At 44.1% G+C, this 22964-nt stretch overlaps 1 protein-coding gene across 8 annotated transcripts in view; it reads right to left on the reverse strand.

The window, feature by feature from the left end:
• Positions 1-22964, reverse strand: part of PRKAG2 (protein kinase AMP-activated non-catalytic subunit gamma 2) — a 1410703-nt gene that overhangs the window by 837687 nt on the left and 550052 nt on the right. For all 8 annotated transcript variants that reach the window (XM_069211100.1, XM_069211103.1, XM_069211101.1 and 5 more), the window contains exon 3: positions 3469-3751. In XM_069211100.1, coding sequence (XP_069067201.1) covers positions 3469-3751 — 283 coding nt within the window. The remainder of the gene's footprint in view (positions 1-3468; positions 3752-22964) is intronic.

Below are 22964 nucleotides of genomic sequence, written 5' to 3' on the forward strand. Positions count from 1 at the left end.
TGGATTCAAGGTAGCCTGGCTGATGAAAGGTGAAACCCTGAAAACGGTCCCAGGATGTTTGTTTCCGGTCGAGTGAGGACCTGGCTTGGCAGTTCGGGCTGGACTGTTCCCATGAGGGACAGGGTCAAGACTGATTTGCATATGGCTGGGTCCAAACTGGGGTGGCATGGTTAGCAAAAGAACAATGGATTAAACCCAGATCTATGACTGGGGGAGAGTGTTTGCATTGTTCAGCACTCTGTCCATCATCCTTTTGTGTTGTTATGTAGTGTGCTAGACAAGCAAGAGAAAAGTAATTACTCCGAAGTGTGGACTGGTAAATGCATACCTTTGGTCCAACGACTGTTTCCTACAAAATCATTCACTGTTTTAAGTCTACAATATAGTTAGTAAATTCATTCTCAGAAAATCTGGGCCCTGCACAACCTTTGTAAATCTTTGAAAGGTTGGCTCTGCCTGTAAAAGTTTTAAACGGTAGGAAACCTTTACAAAAAAGATCCCTGTAGCGCAACACATGTGTACAGTAAATCAAAAGATCATTTTCTTAAAAATTTAGGTTGAAAAAGGTTAACATATAAGTGAACTTTTATAGTACGAAAAACAAAAGCGTATCTGCTGTATATTCCAAAAGGGGCCATAATTAAGACTCATGAGATTTACCATATCTTCTATTAAACCTGAAATGTTGTCTTGTGTTGAGTGCCTACAATACACCGTGAAATACAGTAAAGTCGGGTTAATGTTTATTTTGGATAAAACAATGCATCAGTAACACACCATAAACCCACACCATACACAAGAAAAAAAACAAAGCAATTAAAATAATATATACACAATTAAATCTGACAATTCTTAGTAGAAAAGGAAGTCGACATTGTGGTAACAGCCTTACTTAAAATAAACTACAAGTGTAACATGTGCAAAGACTTAGCACAAATTAATAAATATTATTGCCAACATTTGGACAGCAAAGAACAGATATAGCAGCAACAAACCTACATCACTAAGAGATATTCTTTTTCTGCACCAGCCATGCCTGTCAATTGACGATGGCAGTAGAGAATTGAGTTTTATCTTTATCACAGGATTTTCAAGGCCATCTTTTATTTTCCTAATTTGATTCTCCAGCAGAAAAGATTACAAACATATTTTTCAACAGAGGAATTTAGCTGTGTTTCACTGATTTAAGACCTGTTATCAAACAAATATCTTGCTGATTATTGTGTCTTCCAAAAAACTATCACCACCAAAGTCAGCTCGCAGACAACAGAATTGATAAAAAAAAGTATAATTTGTACGCTGAATGTCCCCAAACTTTACAAAGTTACATAAGTTTCCATTAGTGAAAAGCATCTCCCACTTCATTCGGATTCTAATTTAAAAAGATGTATTGATATTTAGTAAAAGCCCACTAAGTTGTTGGGAAGGAAATTCAGAGATCAGGCACACTTTTGAACTTTTGATAACACGGATGTGAAATCAGTATTGTTCTAACAATGGAAGAAGAAGGGCAACAATTTGCGTATCCAGACCAAGGTAACTCCTCTTGCATTCACGTAACTTTAAGGAGGAGTTAACCCTATATTGTTGTTAGAAAAGGACCTTTTCATGATGCCTCTCATTTTCCATCGTCACTACACTGCACTTCCGACATGAAATTTCCAGGTGCCATCAATGTAGTCTTATGAGTTTTTTACTAATGGCAACAATGTATAAAAAGGTGGGAGGGCAAAGGGGCAAAAGACATTCACCATTGGTTGGTGACCACAGAAGAAACACGTATCAATGAAAAGTACGCTTTTCCATCTATAATATCAGCTGTTAGTCCCCCCAAATGTAGAACTGCTTGTAAATCCTGTTTCTCTGCCACAGAGAAAACCTACATATTATTGACGAGACTCAAACATGTTAAGTATTGGAAAGAGCTAGATTCTGGCTAATTTTCTGGCCTAGTTTGAACGTCTGTATTGTTGCTACCCCTGGTCTGCCTTGCTGTTGTGAACTGAGGTGCCTGGGATCAATTTAAAACAATATCTAATAACTCTACGGTTTGGTCCCTCAAAAGGAGCTTTGACAGACAGTTTGGTCACTTCAAGATACAACATCACTTCATATCTCACCAATATAGCAACAGCGTCAGAGGAAACTGTACGTATGGAAGTCTTCACATGTATGTATCACAGACTGCATTTTAAATCTTGGGAAACAGTGTTTATAGATAGAGACTAATCAAAGGAAACAGTACATGACTTCATCTTTGCACGAACATTCCGGGAGAGTCTGCTGAAATAGTTTTGTGAAGAAACAGATTTCTTATCATCATATATATGGCCTGATGAACATTTTCACCACTGATTCGACCATCACAAGCTGAATGTGGGGGTGAGGGAAAGCTACGGTGGAGAAGTACACTTGCTACAGTGCCCACAATTCAGAGCAAGTAATTCCCGCCCCTGACTTCTTGTGCAAATGTAATTTATATTAATTTGGTCAGTAGTGGATGTCACACCATAACAATTACCACATTTGTACTACTCAGTTGCTTTTGTTTTGACAAAAACAGCTAACTGCAACAGGCTAAGGCAAAGCTAATCTCGATTTTAAAAAAAATATGTATTACTAAACACTCTGTTTTTATGTTTACCAAAGACACAATTCACTACAGGGAATTTCACAGTGTTTAGAGATCACACTGAATTGAATTGAAGGTACATACCTTTTAGACAACTGCCAATTATAAATGATGAATCCACCACTAAAGCAGTTCAGTTCAGTTTGTATTTGTATTGTGTAACTTTTTACAAATTTAGGCTCTTCTAAAAATCCAAAAGCATAATTTGCAGTGGCAAGCAGATGCAGATGTGAAATACATATTACAGCTTATTTAGAAATGAAATGTACGACTGAGGACTCTCCGCACATAAAAATACAGTATAGGACTGCTCTTTCTTTATATGTGCAGAGATTCTGCTGTTGTAAACATACTACGAATAAAATACCTTTGTAAATAGCAAACAATTGTAGACTTACACAAAAGTGTAAGTTTACTTCTGTAAATCAGGCCATTTATCACCAGTTGTTTAATAGCCAACATCTCACCATTCACCAGTGTGTACGAGCACAAACAACAACAACGCTATCAATTTGTTTTTAATTGAATTTTTAATTATGAATAATCTGTGCTGTCCTATTATCTTTTAGAGGCAGAGATTGATGATAGAAAGTTGTTTTAACAATGACATTGAGAAGCTTACCTTCTGCTGTTTGTGTGCATTGTTTCCAAATACCGTTTACTTAGATGCAATTTCAGAGGTAGCCAGTTACTTTTACCTGGCATGTCTAGTACTCATGTTTAGACAGAAAACCAAAACAAGTGCAAATGAGGTTTAGTAAAAAAAAAAAAAAGTATTTAACGTATGAAGAAAGTGTATGACATGCTTTAGGCATATGTACAAAGGGTTGCCTTACCTTTTCTTGATCTCGTAAAGAATTTGATGCCGCCAGGTGAGGTAGATGGGTTGGAGCTGGGGGATGATGACTCTTTGGAAGAGGACCTGAAGATCCCACTGAAGCTCATTCTTCTGGGGGTTCGTGGGGGAGACTCTTGGTACGGGAAGGGAAATACTGTTTTTGGTGAGCCTGGGCTTTGCCTCGATCTCACAGGGGCTGACACAGGGCTGGAAGGGCGATTCTGAAGTCCTTTTGAAAAAAAGCCTTTGGAAGGGCTTCCAGTCTGGTACGGCTCATCTGTCTGAAGAGAGAGGAAATAAATTTAATGGTGCATTTTCATTCTGTTGTAGGCTTCCAACACACAAAAAACATGTTTCCCTTAGACAATACAAGGATATGTCAATTAGCAACTATTAGGAGCTGCATTTCTTAGCCCTACCTTGATGTTTGCAACCCCTGCTATTTTTAACCGATTGAAATGACAGTTGCATGAGACTATTGCAGAACTGAGAAAGATAAATTACGTGGCAGAGTTCAGGGCTTCCAAGCCACTGGTCTATTTTTACAAAAACCCTCTCAACAAAGTTATTTACATTATAAAATGTAGATAGTTCTCTTTAGCTTGTAATGTCTGAGGTGGTCTGTTCTTCTATTTGGGATGCGATTAGGTAGTGGGGCAAGGAGGGAGTCTTGAGAAGAGCTGGTGGGTGGTTTCTATCACACACTCTGCTATGGGCCAATGAGATAGGCCGCATGATCTTTATGGGGGTGTCCATTTGCTCCCATTTCACATCTGAATAGGGTCAGAATGCAAGCTGTCGAACAATGCCAGCCTATAGACACATTTACATAGGGGGCCCAGTTCACATAGGTAAACTTAGACTTTTGGTCTAAGTTTAGAACAAAAGTCTAAGTTTACGACTTTTTGGTATTTGCAAAGGTAAGTCACAAGTATTATCTTTACGTCCACACTCTGGGTGGAATCTGTGTCAGAATCCGGTGGAGAGCTGCCCCGAGTGCAGACGTAAAGATAGTACTCGTAAGGTACCTTTGGGAAGACCGAAAGTCGTAAACTTAGACTTGTGGTCTAAACTTGGACCAAAAGTCTAACTTTACCTTTGTGAATCAGGCCCAATATTGGTAACATTTATGTATACTTATGTTAAGAAAGAGGTACAAGAAGCAGGAGCAAGGAGAAACCTGAAAAGAGGTGGTGGGAAGGATGATGAGAAGGGCTGCTTAAAATACAGGTGGCTGCAGCATTTGGCAAGAAGTAACGGATTGCCTGCACTTACTACATAATCCATATCTGCTGCTATATTTGCAGAATTTGACTAAAAACATTTTTCAGTTCAAAAGGCTCAAAAGTTACTAAAACACTGCACAATGAATAACGTTTCCAAAATGTCTGTGCCAGACATATTGGAAAAGTTAAGAGGTCACATTTTACCTATTGATTGTTGTATTCAGGCAATCAATCTCGTTTTAATATCCCCCCAACTGATGAACTGGGGGAAGAGTTGTTATTTGCCGCATAGATTTAAATAGAATTTTTAAAACAGCATTTATTTCAAGAGAACATGCAAAGCCAAGGAGAATGCCAAAATATATCATCCCTTTTTATGGTCTGGTGTCTTGAACCTTAAACTGCATGCTAATGAGAAATCTGTAGAACTAATGTGTAATGTACACTACTGATTTACAGGGCTGTTTCCTGATTGAAAGGCATTACATGGAAATGGAAAGATAAAATATAAAGGGCTTCATCAAATATCTTGCAGTAATTGGAGGGGTGGTAATACTGCACCCTGCATCACAGGTGGTAGTCTGAAATATTGTGGGAGGAATATCGAGTGGTCACAATATCATTCCCAAAATATCCAAAGTTAAAATATCGAGGAGGTAAGAGCACCTAGGGAGCTATAGAATTCTTCTTCTTAACTCGACATGCACGTACTTTGAAGATATGTACATGTATATATATGTGTGTATACATATATATAAATATATACATATATATATATATGTATACATACATATATATATATTACCTACTGGCGGTCACCAGTAAGTAGTTAAGGCTAGGACCATGTTTCCAAAGAAAAAGCATTTTTTTGCCTTGCCTATATCTTTGGCACAATTTGACAAAACTTTGTGAAATTAAAAAAAAAAACAGAAGTGCCCTGGTGATTCTTGTTGTACATGGAATGTTTCAGGGTGATATGTCAAGCGGGAGCTGAGAAAAAGGGGGGGGTCAAAGAACGTGTGTGTCCCATGTTAATTCCCATAGGACCTTTGAACACGACTGCAGCCCGAATCGCTGGATGGAATTATACCACATTTGGCAGAAAGTTAGGTTTGGGTACGCAGATTACACTTTTACATAATTGGTATAAATCCATTCAGTAGGTTTCCATGAAATTATAGGGAAAATAAATTTGTATACCTAGGGCCGCTGATCCTGTGTAATGATTTTGCGGCGAAAGCAGTGGATTTGCGAATGTGCATGACAACAGGAATGCTGTGATTGGTTGGCAGCAACCCGACCAGAAAGTGGTGTCTGTCATTTTATGCAATGGGACACGGTCCCCAGGGCTGAAAATAAAATTGAAAACTTGCATTAAAGGTCAGGGTGGAGGTACCCTGACCCCAGGGATATGATATAGGGGTCTTTAAAACTCAAATCATGATGTTAAAAAATGTTTTTTTCATGGCACGTGATGTTTGCAAATACATTGTGACACTCAACCCTGCCCCTTGTGTAGCGTTGCGCCGGATTTTCGATTATCGGTGAAATAAATGTAAAAAATAATTCACACATTCATACACTAATTCATTCACTCATAGTAGCACACAGACATTTATGCAGCTACTGACAGAGCCACTCTGACACTCACACACCCACTAACAGACCCACACAGATACTCACACACCCACTCACACCTTTATGCACCCACTCACAGACCCACTCAGACACTGATACACCCACTCACAGACTCACTCAGACATCACAAATCCACCCACAGACCCACTTAGACCCTCACACACCCACTCAGAGACCCACTCGGACCCTCACACACCCACTCACATACGCAGTCAGACACTCACACACCCACTCACAGACCCACTCAGACACTGACGCACCCACTCACAGACCTACTCAGACTGTCACACATCCGCATTCACACCCAGGCAGACACTCTCACATCCAGAGACACCCTCTCACGCCTATTCTCACACCCAGAGAGACAGAGGGGGTCATTTTGAGACCGCCGAGGGACCGCCGTGCGGAAGACCCGCCAGTGCAGGCGGTTTGCCGCTCGGCCTATTATGACCGTTGGCAGCTCTCCGTCCTTTTACGGACGGAGAGCCGGCAACAGCCATACTGGCGGGAGGCGGGGAAGTGGAGGTTGCTCCACCTCCACCGCCACGCCAACAGAACACCGCCCAGCGAATCACGTCCTGTGATTCGCCGTGGCGGTGTTCTGTTGGCGGTGTGGTGTCGGCGGAGCTGCCCCCGTGGCTCCCGTCCCCTCCCGAAGGATCGACGGAAGTCGATCGTCCGTTAGGGGAGGGGGGTGGGGGGTGCTGTGTGTTGTGTGCGTGCATGGGGGGGGGGTGTCTGAGTATGTAGAGGGGGTGTGTGAGTGCGTGTATGCTTGTGGGTGTGATGCGTGTTTGGGAATGTGTATGTCTGTGGGTATGTCTGTATGGATGTGTGCGTGTATGTTTGAATGTGGGTGTGCATGTCTGACTGTGTGTGTGGATGTTGGCATGTATGTCGGTGTGTGTGCGTGTGTTGGTGGTGCCTGCATGCGTGTCGGGTGTGTGTGAGTTATGTGATGTTGGGGGTCGGGTGGGGAGGGGCGTTCGGCCACCTTTGGGGAAGGAATTCCCTGGCACTGATAGTGCTTACCGCCATGGATTTCATGGCGGGTCAAACCGCTGGAAATCCACGGCGGTAAGCCGGGTCAAAATACCGCCGGCGGTATAGTGACGGCCGCCGGGCTGGAGACCCAGGTCTCCAGCCCGGCGGTCGTCTCCACCCTGGCGGGCGGAAAGGAGAACCGGCGGAGGACCATGGCGGTAACCGCCATGGTCATAATTCCACAAGATAAGACCGCCAGCCTGTTGGCGGTCTTACCGCCGGTTCTCCGCCTTCCGCCAGGGTCGTAATGACCCCCAGACTCTTTAGCCATGCATGGCGGTGGTTGGGTGGCTATAGGGGCTTGGCCGCAGGCCCTGCAGCCAACTCCAGCTGCGATCGGCCAAAGGACATATGTAGTGCAGGGTTGGGTGGTTATAGTGGGTTGGCCGCAGGCCCTGTGGCCAAACCCCAACGCACAAGGCCAAAGGCTATGCGCAGGGTTGGGTGGCTATAGGGGGTTGGATGCAAGCCCTGCAGCCAACCCCTGTCATCCATGGCCTGCAGTGGTTGGATTAATGTACAGTAATTAAAGTTACTCTACTTTTAAAAAAAACATAGAAATTCACTGAAAAAAACAAAGGTTATAGGGACGTTACAGTTAGGAAACAAAATTTAAAAAACATAGAAATTCACTTAAAAATCCAAAGGTTACAGGGACGTCATAGTTAGGTTCTGAATTTACTTGTACAATTCAGCAGTTATCGTCGGAGTTATTTCAAGTAAATATAACTTGCGGCCTAAGGTAACTATAACTCGCTTCCGCGCCATGCACTGCTAATTACCTCAGATATGACAGCATTCGTGACAACTTTTATAACCCCATAAATAATGTCAATTAAGCATAAGCAATCAAATTAATGAACAAAAATATGTGCATGGCAGGGGCTCGAGTTATAGTTACCTTAGGGACGAGTTATAGTTACTTGAAATAACTATAACTGCTGAATTTCTCAGGTTTTGCATGAGTAAATTCAGAACCTAACTATAACATCCCTGTAACCTTTCTTTTTTTAAGTGAATATACATATACATATATATATATATATATATATATATATATATATATATATATATATATATATATATATATATATATATATATATATATATATATATAGTCATGGTATATAGATGTTAAGTTAGGTATAGAAAAGCTATGCATAATTACCTATCGATATTCTGGCCACGATACTGTGACCACTCGATATTTCTTCCACAATATTCCAGATACACAGCTGTTTCATGGATACTGCAGGTACTGGTAATTCTGGGTTGCAGTGGTAAAGGGGATTTGAAATTATCACCTAAAGGCCCATCCCCAAAAGAGGGATCATGGGGAAATCAGTGCAGTACCACTGGTATCCTCATGTACTCCAGACATTTTTTTTAGATAACTTTTTTCAGGTTTTACCAGGAGGATATGTCCTGCATGCCCTAGAAAATCTATGTAGTAATAATGTAAGACAAAAAATCACAAATTGGACATAATATCCTGCTTCCACCCAAATCAGTATTAAGCTGTCACTTACAATGAAGACCAAAGTAAGCGCTAAGTATGCACATGGAAACACAATTTATATCTAAACTTGGATGTGCAGAATAAAAGAGACACATCTTTTATCATAAGAAGTGTGCGCAGGGAGCTTAACTTTCTCTTTTTTGCAACGCCGTATAGGTTTTACGCCAGCTAATTTCTTTGGAAGGAAGAAAGGACAGTGCTAATTAAATGGCCTGATGTACTGAGTATTTATTGCAGTGTTGGGCTGTGACTGATTTACAAATCAGTCACTGTGTAAGATTACCATTTGCAAGGAGGTTCAACAACTCCTGCCTCTTTAACATGTATGGGGCCGGATTCGTTGTATGACTCGTGATTGGTTGCGAATGCAGGTAACACCCCTGCAAGTGACAACAGCCCGCCACCCCTGCGTTCACTTATACATAATGCTGACGATGCTTTGTAAAGTAAGCCTCTGACTCTTTATATACCAGGGGGATGTTTTCCCCATAAAGGCATAGGAACTTCTTCCAAAAATAAAATCATGTGGCATTAGAATGAGCAACCAGTTGACTGGAAGACTGTCTGCTCCACCCAATGTCAAAATAAAAGCCCACATTCACAAGGTGTAAACTGTCCCCAAGGGACAGCTTATACTTTGAAAATGGGTCCCATCAGCTTGAGGGTGTTGATATCTGATCAATTGCTTGCAATAGCAATTCTATTTGCAAATCATCGATATACTTCATAGTAAGCCTCATTGCAGGCAGGCGCCCCTTTCATGCACTGTTTAGTTTGCGACTTGTTCAGGAAAACATTTATAATTCACAATTTAGTACATTACAGCTTGCTTTTTTGCAGCCACCTAGAATGTGAATTTGCAAGCTGCGTGCTTTGCAATCATAAAAAAGGCTAGGTACCGTAAACCCAAATTAATTAATTATTGGTGAATACTCTTTTGAATGGGATTTGATGTGTACAGCTTCATTTCTTAAACTACTCATGCATTGGAATAACTTTTGCATCAAGGTATATTAAAATGTCAAAAAGGGGAGTGAAAGTCAAGTGATGGGTAATGATATATAAGGTCTCACTGGTGTAATACGTCAGTGTTTTGCCCCAAGAAACACTGAGGCAACCAAAGGAATTTATCTAGCTAGACACCATGGGTGCTGCCTGAGAGAGCCGTGTGGCTGGAGTGGAGGAGGAGAGCTTGAATCAGAGTTTGGGTTTGGTTTAAAGGCTGTTCTGGTTGCACACATCTAAATAGTTAGGAGTACTTGCCTTTCACAGTTAGAGCTCACTGATTGTTTGGGCTGACCATGGCATGCCAGTGTCATGAGAAGAAGGTTATGCTGGGTGCCTCTGTCTCCTTCTTGTGCGAAAGTGCAGACCCTGCAAGGTCTGACACCATGTAGGAAGGTAACCTCTTTCTAGCCTTTTTACCCCCACTTTTGGCCTGTTTGTGAGTGTATGTCAGGGTGTTTTTACAGTCTCGCTGGGATCCTGCTAGCCAGTGCCCAGTGCTCATAGTGAAAACCCTATGTTGTTAGTGTGTTTGATATGTGTCACTGGGATCCTGCTAGCCAGGACCCCAGTGCTCATATGTTTGTGGCCTATATGTGTTCCCTGTGTGGTGCCTAACTGTATCACTGAGGCTCTGCTAACCAGAACCTCAGTGTTTATGCTCTCTCTGCTTTTACAATTGTCACTGCAGGCTACTGACTAATTTTACCAATTCTGATTGGCACACTGGAACACCCTTATAATTCCCTAGTATATGGTACCTAGGTACCCAGGGTATTGGGGTTCCAGGAGATCCCTATGGGCTGCAGCATTTCTTTTGCCACCCATAGAGAGCTCAGACAATTCTTGCACAGGACTGCCACTGCAGCCTGAGTGAAATAATGTCCACGTTATTTCACAGCCATTTTACACTGCACTTAAGTAACTTATAAGTCACCTATATGTCTAACGCTCACTTGCTGAAGGTTAGATGCAAAGTTACTTAGTGTGTGGGCACCCTGGCTCTAGCCAAGGTGCCCCCACATTGTTCAGGGGAAAATCGCCGGAATTTGTGAGTGCGGGGACACCATTACAAGCGGGCACTACATATAGGTCAATACCTATATGTAGCATCACAATGGTAACTCCGAACATGGCCATGTAACATGTCTAGGATCATGGAATTGTCACCCCAAAACCATTCTGGTATTGGGGGGACAATTCCACGCATCCCCGGGTCTCTAGCACAGAACCCGGGTACTGCCAAACTGCCTTTCCGGGGTCTCCACTGCAACTACTGCTGCTGCCAACCCCTCAGACAGGTTTCTGCCCCCCTAGGGCCTGGGCAGCCTGGTCCCAGGAAGGCAGAACAAAGGATTTCCTCTGAGAGAGGGTGTTACACCCTCTCCCTTTGGAAATAGGTGTTAAGGGCTGGGGAGGAGCAGCCTCCCCCAGCCTCTGGAAATGCTTTAATGGGCACAGATGGTGCCCATCTCTGCATAAGCCAGTCTACACCAATTCAGGGATCCCCCAGCCCTGCTCTGGCGTGAAACTGGACAAAGGAAAGGGGATTGACCACTCCCCTGACCAGCACCTCCCAGGGGAGGTGCCCAGTGCTCCTCCAGTGTGCCCCAGACCTCTGCCATCTTGGATTCAGAGGTGTTGGGGCACAATGGACAGCTCTGAGTGGCCAATGCCAGCAGGTGACGTCAGAGACCCCTCCTGATAGGTGCTTACCTTTCTCAGTAGCCAATCCTCCTTTTTTGGCTATTTAGGGTCTCTCCTCTGGGCTACTCCTCAGATAACGAATGCAAGTGCTCGCCAGAGTTCCTCTGCACTTCCCTCTATGACTTCTGCCAAGCATTGACCGCTGACTGCTCCAGGACGCCTGCAAAACTGCAACAAAGTAGCAAGACGACTACCAGCAACATTGTAGCGCCTCATCCTGCCGGCTTTCTCAAATGTTTCCTGGTGGTGCATGCTCTGAGGGTTGTCTGCCTTCACCCTGCACTGGAAGCCAAGAAGAAATCTCCCGTGGGTCGACGGAATCTTCCCCATACCAACACAGGCACCAAACTTCTGCATCACCGGTCCTCTGGGTCCCCTCTCATTCTGACGAGCGTGGTCCCTGGAACACAGGAGCTGGGTCCAAGTGTCTCCCACAGACCAGTGGCCCTTCTGTCCAAATTTGGTGGAGGTAAGTCCTTGCCTCCCCACGCCAGACAGCAAACCTGTGTACTGGGTGATTTGCAGCTGCTCCGGCTTCTGTGCACTCTTCCTTTGTGCACAACCTAGCCTGGGTCCCCAGCACTCCGTCCTGCATTGCCCAACTCGCTGAATTGGACTCCGACATCATGGGACCCTTCTTTGTGACTCTGAGTCGACCGCTGTCCTCAGATCTTCTAAGTGCCTGTTCTGGTACTTCTGCGGGTGCTACCTGCTTCTGTGGGGGCTCTCTGAGTTGCTGAGCGCCCCCTCTGTCGCCTTCTCCAAGGGGTGACATCCTGGTCCTTCCTGGTCCCCAGCAGCACCCAAAATCCTCAACTGCGACTCTTGCAGCTAGCAAGGCTTGTTTGAGGTATTTCTGCGTGGAAACACTTCTGCATCCTCCAGCACACCGTGGGACATGTTCTGACCAAAGGAGAAGTTCCTGGCACCTTCCGTTGTAGCAGAATCTTCGGCTTCTTCCACCCGGAGGCATCCCTTTTGCACCTTCATCCGTGGTTTAGTGGGCTCCTGCCCCCGGACACTTGCGTGACTCTTGGACTTGGTCCCCTTCTTTTACAGGTCCTCAGGTCCAGGAATCCATCTTCAGTGCTCTGGTAGCAGTTGTGGTTCTTGCAGAATCCCCTATCTCGACGATACTGTATTTCTGGGGTAGTAGGGTAACTTTACTCCTACTTTTCAGGGTCTTGGGGTGGGGTATTTTGGACACCCTTACTGTTTTCTCACAGTCCCAGCGACCCTCTACAACGTCCCATAGGCCTGGGGTCCATTCGTGATTCGCATCCCACTTTTGGAGTATATGGTTTGTGTTGCCCCTAGGCCTATGTCTACCTATTGCATTCTATTGTGATTCTACATTGTTTGCACTACTTTTCTTACTGTTACATACCTGGTTTGGGTTTGTGTACATATATTTTGTGTATATTACTTACCTCCTAAGTGAGGGTATCCTCTGAGATACTTTTGGCATATTGTCACTAAAATAAATTACCTTTATTTTTAGTAACTCTGAGTATTATGTTTTCTTATGATATTGTGCTATGTGATATAAGTGGTATAGTAGGAGCTTTGCATGTCTCCTAGTTCAGCCCAAGCTGCTTTGCCATAGCTAACTCTAACAGCCTTAGCTGCTAGAAACACCTCTGTTCTTCTAATAAGGGATAACTGGACCTGGCACAAGGTGTAAGTACCACAAGGTACCCAATATAAGCCAGACCAGCCTCCTACATTGGTGGTGCAGCGGTGGGATAAGTACTTGTAACTGCTTTACCACTTTGTCATTTGGTGCTTTTCATAAGAAAATATTATACCAAATAGTTCAGTATATGTACATTGAACCAAAACAGTTTACTTTTCTGCTCTAAAACTTTCTACTAAGTTTCTGAAAACTTTTTAAAGTTTTCTAAAAGTTTGAAAAAGTTTTTCTCTGTACTTTCAAAAGTTCTAAAACTTTTCTCTCTCTGTCTTAAACCTTTTCTATCATGTCTTCAGTAGAGGTCACTCCCAAAGTTGTTTAGGCAACTTATGAGATTTTAAACTACAAAAGTTTGAGGGGTCTCTGCTTAGAACGAGGTTTAAGCCTTGGTAAGAATCCAACAAAAGAGTTTCTCTTTAACCTGCTCTTAGAGGATGATCAGAACCAGTCTGGCCCATCCCAGAAAAGGGAGGTAGGAGGGGAAGCTTCCCAGTCAGACTCAAAGGAGTTCCCAGAAGAAGCTGGGGAGGGTTCTTACAAAGACCTGCCATCTAGCAGGCCACCTAGTGACACTGGTAGTGTTAGAGGGTCACACATTAGTAGGGCATCTTTCACTCCTAAAGGCCAGGCTACTAGGGTCCAGTCAGTTAGGGACAAGTCTCTCTCTGCCAATTCCCAAATCTCCTCTGTATCCAAACATTCCCAAGCCTCCCACCCTGAGGATAACTTAATGGAAAGGGAACTCAGAAAGTTGAGGTTGGAAGAGACCATGCTGAAGCTTAAACAGCAGCAGCTGGCCTTAGATAGGGAATCCTTAGATATAGAGAGGGTAAGACAGAGAATGGGGTTAGTTCCCCATGGTGGCGGCAACAGCAGTGTTTCAGATAGTAATCCTGTTAGAGAGCAAGATTCCAGAAACCTGCATAAGATAGTCCCCCCTTACAAGGAGAGGGATGACATTAACAAGTGGTTTGCTGCACTTGAAAGGGCCTGTATGGTACAGTTGGTCCCTCAAAGGAAGTGTGCTGCTATCTTGTGGCTATATTTTACTGGAAAGGGTAGGGATAGGCTCCTTACTGTCAGAGAAAGTGATGCTAAGAACTGCAAAGTTGTGAAGGATGCACTCTTTGATAGATTTGGCTTAACCACTGAACAATACAGGATTAAGTTCAGAGACACCAGAAAAGAGTCCTCTCAAGACTGGACAGACTTTGTAGACTGTTCAATGAAGGCCTTGGAGGGTTGGTTACATGGCAGTAAAGTATCTGACTATGAAAGCCTGTATAATCTGATCCTGAGAGAGCATATTCTTAACAATTGTGTGTCTGATTTGATGCACGAGTACTTAGTAGACTCAAAGATCTGAGCTCTCCCCAAGAATTGGGAAAGAAGGCACACAAATGGGTCAGAACGAGAGTGAACAGAAACGTTCATACAGGAGGTGACAAGGATGGCAAGAAGAAAGATGGAGAGAAATCTCAGGATAAGCATGGGGATAAGGGTAAAACTAAAGATCCTTCTTCAAATCCTAAAAACTCTTCAGGGGTGGGGATGAATCATCTTCTTACTCTTCTTCACAACCCACACACATCAAAAGGCCTTGGTGCCATGTGTGTAAAACTAAAGGCCATAGGCCAGGGGATAAGTCCTGCCCAGGTAAACCCCCTGAACGTACTACCACTAGTACATCAAACTGTAGTGCCCCTAGCAGTAGTGGTAATAGTGGTGGGACTACTGGCAACAGTCAAAATAAGGGTGTAGTTGGGTTCACTTATGGGTCCATCATAGAAACTGGGGTAGTCAGTCCCAAGATAGTTTCTGTCACACTTTGGTGACTGAAAACCTAGTGTTTCCTGAACAACACATCATTGGACAACAGTACAAGATTATTGATGTCCATAACTCCACTACGTTCCTGCCCTTAGCTATAATCTAGTTTAGTTGGGGTGGAGTTACTGGCCGTAAGCAGGTGGTAGTATCACCTAGCTTACCTGTAGACTGTCTCTTAGGTAATGACCAAGAGGCCTCAAGCTGGGCTGAGGTAGAGTTCAATACCCATGCAGCCATGCTGGGTATCCCTGAGGAATTGCGTCCTCTCATTTCAGCTGAAATGAAAAAGCAAAGGAGAGAAAAAGGCCTGAAAACTCAGGATCCTTCTCCAACAACAGGTAAAAAGGGCATCAAAGTATTCCCTACCCACCCTGCCATTCAGGATACCATTCCTGTGGTGGGAGAACCCTCTCCTGGGGTGGCACCTATACCAAGGGGACCATCAGCTAGCACAGCTGAACTCCCTGAGGTAGAAGTACCTCTCTGTGGGATAACTAATATTGGTGAGAAAAAGTGCACCGTTTTAGGTAACATGGAGCACCCCTCCAACCCTCCCAGAGAAACTTTAGTGCAGCAACCATGCACTGCCTCACAACACTTAGGACAGCAGCCATGCCCTAGTGTGAAGCTCATAGGACAGCATCCCTGCCCTGCTCCAACTCAAGAGAAACAGCATTCCTGTTCTCTCTTACAGCCATATGGACAACGTTTTTGCCCAGCTATGGCTATACTGAGACAGCATCCCTGTCTGGCATTCTCATCACTTGATATAGGTCCAGTGGACAATTCCCACTTCTCTAAACTTAAACATACTAATAGGAACTCTGAGAGCATAACTTCACATTGTTGGCTAGCTAAAAAACTTCAAACGGGGTGGTTTACATCCTCACAGGGAAGTAACCATATAGTGGATGATAAAGGGAGTAACCAATCTATTGCAGAGCTACTCTCTACTTATCATCACTAAGACAATAAAAACTCAACTGGCCAAGGTTAGCCTTATTGTCCTTCATTTGGGGGGGGGGGGTTGTTGTGTAGGAAGGTAGCCTCTTTCTAGCCTTGTTACCCCGACTTTTGGCCTGTTTGTGAGTGTATGTCAGGGTGTTTTTACTGTCTCACTGGGATCCTGCTAGCCAGGGCCCAGTGCTCATAGTGAAAACCCTATGTTGTCAGTGTGTTTGATATGTGTCACTGGGATCCTGCTAGCCAGGACCCCAGTTCTCATAAGTTTGTGGCCTATATGTGTTCCCTGTGTGGTGCCTAACTGTATCACTGAGGCTCTGCTAACCAGAACCTCAGTGTTTATGCTCTCTCTGCTTTTAAAATGGTCACTGCAGGCTACTGACTCATTTTACCAATTCTGATTGGCACACTGGAACACCCTTATAATTCCCTAGTATATGGTACCTAGGTACCCAGGGTATTGGGGTTCCAGGAGATCCCTATGGGCTGCAGCATTTCTTTTGCCACCCATAGAGAGCTCAGACATTTCTTACACAGGACTGCCACTGCAGCCTGAGTGAAATAACGTCCATGTTATTACACAGCCATTTTACACTGCACTTAAGTAACTTATAAGTCACCTATATGTCTAACCCTCACTTGCTGAAGGTTAGATGCAAAGTTACTTAGTGTGTGGGCACCCTGGCATTAGCCAAGGTGCCCCCACATTGTTCAGGGCACAATCGCCGGACTTTGTGAGTGCGGGGACACCATTACACGCGGGCACTACATATAGGTCAATACCTATATGTAGTGTCACAATGGTAACTCCGAACATGGCCATGTAACATGTCTAGGATCATGGAATTGTCACCCCAAAACCATTCTGGTATTGGGGGGACAATTGCACGCATCCCCGGGTCTCTAGCACAGAACCCGGGTACTGCCAAACTGCCTTTCCGGGGTCTCCACTGCAACTACTGCTGCTGCCAACTCCTCAGACAGGTTTCTGCCCCAGTAGGGCCTGGGCAGCCTGGTCCCAGGAAGGCAGAACAAAGGATTTCCTCTGAGAGAGGGTGTTACACCCTGTCCCTTTGGAAATAGGTGTGAAGGGCTGGGGAGGAGTAGCCTCCCCCAGCCTCTGGAAATGCTTTGATGGGCACAGATGGTGCCCATCTCTGCATAAGCCAGTCTACACCAGTTCAGGGTTCCCCCAGCCCTGCTCTGGCGCGAAATTGGACAAAGGAAAGGGGAGTGACCACTCCCCTGACCAGCACCTCCCAGGGGAGGTGCCCAGAGCTCCTCCAGTGTGTCCCAGACCTCTGCCATCTTGGATTCAGAGGTGTTGGGGCACAATGGACAGCTCTGAGTGGCCAGTGCCAGCAGATGACATCAGAGACCCCTCCTGATAGGTGCTTACCTTTCTCAGTAGCCAATCCTCCTTTTTTGGCAATTTAGGGTCTCTCCTCTGGGCTATTCCTCAGATAACGAATGCAAGAGCTCACGAGAGTTCCTCTGCACTTCCCTCTTTGACTACTGCCAAGCATTGACCGCTGACTGCTCCAGGACGCCTGCAAAACCGCAACAAAGTAGCAAGACGACTACCAGCAACATTGTAGCGCCTCATCCTGTCGGCTTTCTCAACTGTTTCCTGGTGGTGCATGCTCTGAGGGCGAAACTGGACAAAGGAAAGGGGAGTGCTCCCCTGACCAGCATCTCCCACAGACCAGTGGCACTTCTGTCCAAATTTGGTGGAGGTAAGTCCTTGCCTCCCCACGCCAGACAGCAAACCTGGGTACTGCGTGATTTGCAGCTGCTCCAGCTTCTGTGCACTTTTCCAGGACTTCCTTTGTGCACAAGCTAGCCTGGGTACCCAGCACTCCGTCCTGCATTGCCCAACTCGCTGAGTTGGACTCCGACGTCGTGGGATCCTCCTTTGTGACTCTGAGTCGACTGCTGTCCTCAGATCTTCTAAGTGCCTGTTCCAGTACGTCTGCGGGTGCTGCCTGTTTCTATGGAGGATCTCTGAGTTGCTGAGCGCCCCCTCTGTCTCCTCCTCCCAGGGGCGACATCCTGGTCCTTCCTGGACCCCAGCAGGACCCAAAATCCTCAACTGCGACTCTTGCAGCTAGCAAGGCTTGTTTGCTGTATTTCTGCGTGGAAACACTTCTGCATCCTCCAGCACGCCGTGGGACATCACTTGACCAAAGGAGAAGTTCTGGGCACCTTCCGTTTTTGCAGAATCTTTGGCTTCTTCCACCCTGAGGCAGCCCTTTTGCACCTTCATCCGGGGTTTAGTGGGTTCCTGCCCCCCAGGACACTTGCGTGACTCTTGGGCTTGGTCCCCTTCTTTTACAGGTCCTCAGGTCCAGGAATCCATCTTCAGTGCTTTGGTAGCAGTTGTGGTTCTTGCAGATTCCCCTATCTCGACTATACTGTCTTTCTGGGGTAGTAGGGTAATTTTACTCCTTCTTTTCAGGGTCTTGGGGTGGGGTATTTTGGACACCCTTACTGTTTTCTCACAGTCCCAGCGACCCTCTACAACCTCCCATAGGCCTGGGGTCCATTCGTGATTCGCATTCCACTTTTGGAGTATATGGTTTGTGTTGCCCCTAGGCCTATATCCACCTATTGCATTCTATTGTGATTCTACATTGTTTGCACTACTTTTCTTACTGTTACTCACCTGGTTTGGATTTGTGTACATATAGTTTGTGTATACTACTTACCTCCTAAGTAAGGGTATCCTCTGAGATACTTTTGGCATATTGTCATTAAAATAAAGTACATTTATTTTTAGTAACTCTGAGTATTGTGTTTTCTTATGATATTGTGCTATGTGATATAAGTGGTATAGTAGGAGCTTTGCATGTCTCCTAGTTCAGCCTAAGCTACTTTGCCATAGCTACCTCTAACAGCCTAAGCTGCTAGAAGCACCTCTATTCTACTAATAAGGGATAACTGGTCCTGGCACAAGGTGTAAGTACCATAAGGTACCCACTATAAGCCAGGCCAGCCTCCTAAACACCATGACTATCATTGTCCTATCTCAACATGCACTGAGCGAAGTCAGAAATGCATAGAAGTGACAAGGAAGACCACAGAAGTTAATTCACATAGACCGACTTCCATATGCAGACATCTTGGCTGATCTGAAGGAAGGTGTGCTATAACTTGCATGGATGGTAATGGTGCACTTTTTTTCAAATACTTGCACTGTTTTACCCACAATGAACAAGCATACAGTTACAGGCATCAACATGTACATTCAAGTAGATTGATACATGTGGAACATAGGCATTAGCCTTAATTCTTCCGTAGGGCTGGCGTTTCACCGTGATCGCTTCTCACCCTCCCCTACTCTGTCATGTTTCCCATAAAATATCCTATTCACGGCCCCTATATCTTTCCATGCTTTTGGAGCCACCATTTTCTCTTGGAAACCACCTCTTTTGCCTGGGCGCAGCAGTTCATTCAGAAGTTGAAGAGGCCATGTCGGATCTCCAGTATCGGTCAATGTCTTCCTTTTCCATGAGGAGACCAATTCCCACCAATGTTCAATGGTTCACTTCATGCCTGGTATTTTTAACTGATAACTACTGCGTAGTTATCTGTATGATTTGGTGGGCGATAAGGTTGGTAGCCTGTACTGCTTATCCTCGTATGTTGTGTAATTCACAAACTCTGCACCACTGACTGACTGTGCCTGCGATGAACAGTGTGTTTTAAAGGCTCAGGTGAAACATAGAGGGCCGATAAAACAGTTGAATATAAGAATGCAGACCTGGAGCCTACTGTACAGAGCAGGAGGACTGCACATGCTTAAATGGAGAATCATTTTTGGATCTTGGATATGAGAGAAGTTGAGGAAACTGATAAAATGGAGGCATTTTGAGAAAAGCTGTTTCCTCAGATTCTCAGCAAACATATTTTGTCAGCACACGGAACCCTGGCCTGGCACCCTGTTCTTTGACTTATTCTTCCTTGCCAAAGGGTTAAACAAGAAGTGTTGTGCACGGCATGATGAATCGGGGCCTACCCACTTAAGAACACAAGAAAGCAAATTGAATTTTCAAGGAAAAAAGATAGTATATGTATTGATCTTACCGACCCAAAATTCAAAATTTCCAGAGATGACTAGGCACTTTCTGTCATTATCTCCATTTTAATCCCCACTGCCCCAGCCCGTTAACACCAAAGAGTTAGGGTGACAAGGGTTTTGATGAGGTACCTGATAAAGTCTGCTCATAGATTTGTTCTGACATTAAAGACATTCCTACCCACTCTCATTCAACGTTTCCATGCACAAAGTGAATATACCGTGAAGGTATGATTCCCAAACACACAAGAATTAACTATTGACTTGGGGCTCAACAGACTGTCTGGGATAGGGCACTGGGCTGCATGGCTGGTGCTCTGAGTGACGTGATCAGCTCTATCTCGTGGCTGTAGGTCATTCTAGGTACTCTTTCTTGGGAATAAAGGGACAACATTGAACTTTGTGGCCTTACACAAGTGTACGGGCTGAGGGACAGGTAACTTTTAGTGATAGTGGTGTGCTTGATTCATAGTAGGGGCTCTGGAGATGAAGAAGTGGGCTTTAGAGGCTCTAGGCATCACTAAAAAGATCTTGAAATGGTTTTGTAAGTTTCTGAATATCATGTACTACCACATGGAGAAAAGAGGCCCCAATACTATCAAGAGATTGCAATGTCTTTATAATGTCATAGATAGGTGTGGTGGAATTTGCTAAGTGGCAAGGGGCCTAAAGCATGATACTTCTAAAGACTCATCTTGCTGTGGCTCAACAAGCACAGCTAGCACACAATTGCATGCCATAGGTAAGAAGTATAACTTCAAAGATGTGCTTATACTCATCCGCAAGTCTTGAAACTTTAAAATACATATTTCAGACCATGATGTGGTCGATATTTCATCAGTGAGGATCTCTAGGCAAAAAATTACATTAATGAACATACTTAAACTTTTGATGCCATTTACATTTAATGAGACTCCAGCTAAGAAGTTGCTAAATCACTTGGGCATGGGATTTACCTTCAAGAGGTATTTTAATCTCATTCCAAATTTAGTTTACTCATCTGCACATCACTAATTTCACATTATTGACCGTACCAGAGTCTCCTATCGTGGACCTAGTTGGCTGGTAATTTGCAAGCCGCGTCTCTTTCTCCATCGAAACTGAAACTATGGATTACTACAGAATACATAACAGCAAGGCTTGTTGATTCAAGCATGTCGCCTGGTTGGCCGCAGCATTAAAAAATCATTCAAACAGATATGCACAAAGGGATACACTTTTATGAGCTTAACAAAGGGACAGTACTGGTGTTTTAGACAGTGTGATACTTGTGAAGTTCTCATACTATTACACCAGCAACAGCAGATGAGATTTTTATATAAAAAAATAATAATGTGCACACATTCAGAAAACTGGAAAATAGCGGCCAGTCCTTAGCATGAGTGGGAAACACAGAAAGTGAAGATAATGGGATGCTACATATTACCAAGGAACACGGTACCATAGAAGTTCATAGACAGGCCAATGATATTCTATAAAACCTATCAACAACTGGAAAATCACCCTAGGTGCCATCGAACATTATCTACCAGTGGTTCAGTTACCAGTTCTGAATGTTGCGGTCAGGCTAATGAAGGATGACTCGGTGATATGTGGCGAAACTAAAAAGGTGATAAAACTGTTTATTAATTGTAAAGCCCGATGCATTAATGGCATTACTAAGGCAATGTAAAGATAATTCACAGATTTGCAGGCCCACAAAATACTGAATCACTAGTAAGACAGGTATGGTTAAACAACACTACTCTATACCACGTGGGGCATTTTTTGGTGAAAAGAATTACCAAACATATGACTGTTGCTCACATCGTCCACTGTGGCTATGGTGATTCCCAACAAGTGCCTAAAGATCATCTCTACATTAATACATTAATACATGATGAGCCATGGGGTTTCCAGCTTTGCCCCCTCGGCTCAATCTAATTTATTGTGTCTATTCAATGCTGTTTCACAATAAACAGCGTTCTACCTGTTTTTGGATTGGAGATTATTTCATATCCAGGTTAAGATTCTATATATGCTGAAGCCAGCGCAAACATGTTCAGAAATAGGTGCTATGTATATGTACACATCTGCAGTGGGTGTAGTGGAGTCCCTACTGCCCATATTGTTTGCTCTGAATATTGAACCCTTAGAGGCAGCCCTATGTGCCAACCTTTGTAGCAGAAGATTATAGATGGGTTCTCAATTGCATTCCTACAGGGAGGTATGCTGCTGTAGGAACCAGACACAAATATACTTGTTAATGTTGCAGATGTAATTTAATATGTTATACCTGATTTCAATGTGAATTGTGATAAATTGGAGCTATTTCTTCTGATCCCAACTGTGGTCATTTGATTAAAAAAACTTTGAAAAAGCTGGCCAGTGTCCATATCTCCCTCTGAAACGATATTTTCCCTATCACAGTGTTTTTGTATCCTAGCGTCGGGGTCCAGGTCTTCCTTCCCATTTAGCTGTGTCTAAATCTGCAAAATCTATGGGTTTTTTTCTTAGTGTCTATGCCTCCCTGTCTCAGTGACTCAGTCTCACTGTCACTCCATTTTCTAGGTAGTGCCTATAATAGGACAATTGTAAACAACAAATTTCTGGTATTGCGTGAACCTCATTGAAGCACTGCAAATCTTATCTCTTCAGGGTCCTCACAGACCAGGACCCAAGTGCAGTGGACTCAAGATTGGAAGAACACTGGACACTGAGGAGAAGAGCAGTCCAAAGGCAAGGTATATGTGCATGTATATCTAAGTGTGTAAATGTGCTTGTGACCCGACCACTGGAGACTGGCAGCTGT

This window comes from Pleurodeles waltl, chromosome 10 (genome assembly GCF_031143425.1).
Source record: "Pleurodeles waltl isolate 20211129_DDA chromosome 10, aPleWal1.hap1.20221129, whole genome shotgun sequence".
Classification (NCBI taxonomy): Eukaryota; Metazoa; Chordata; class Amphibia; order Caudata; family Salamandridae; genus Pleurodeles; species Pleurodeles waltl.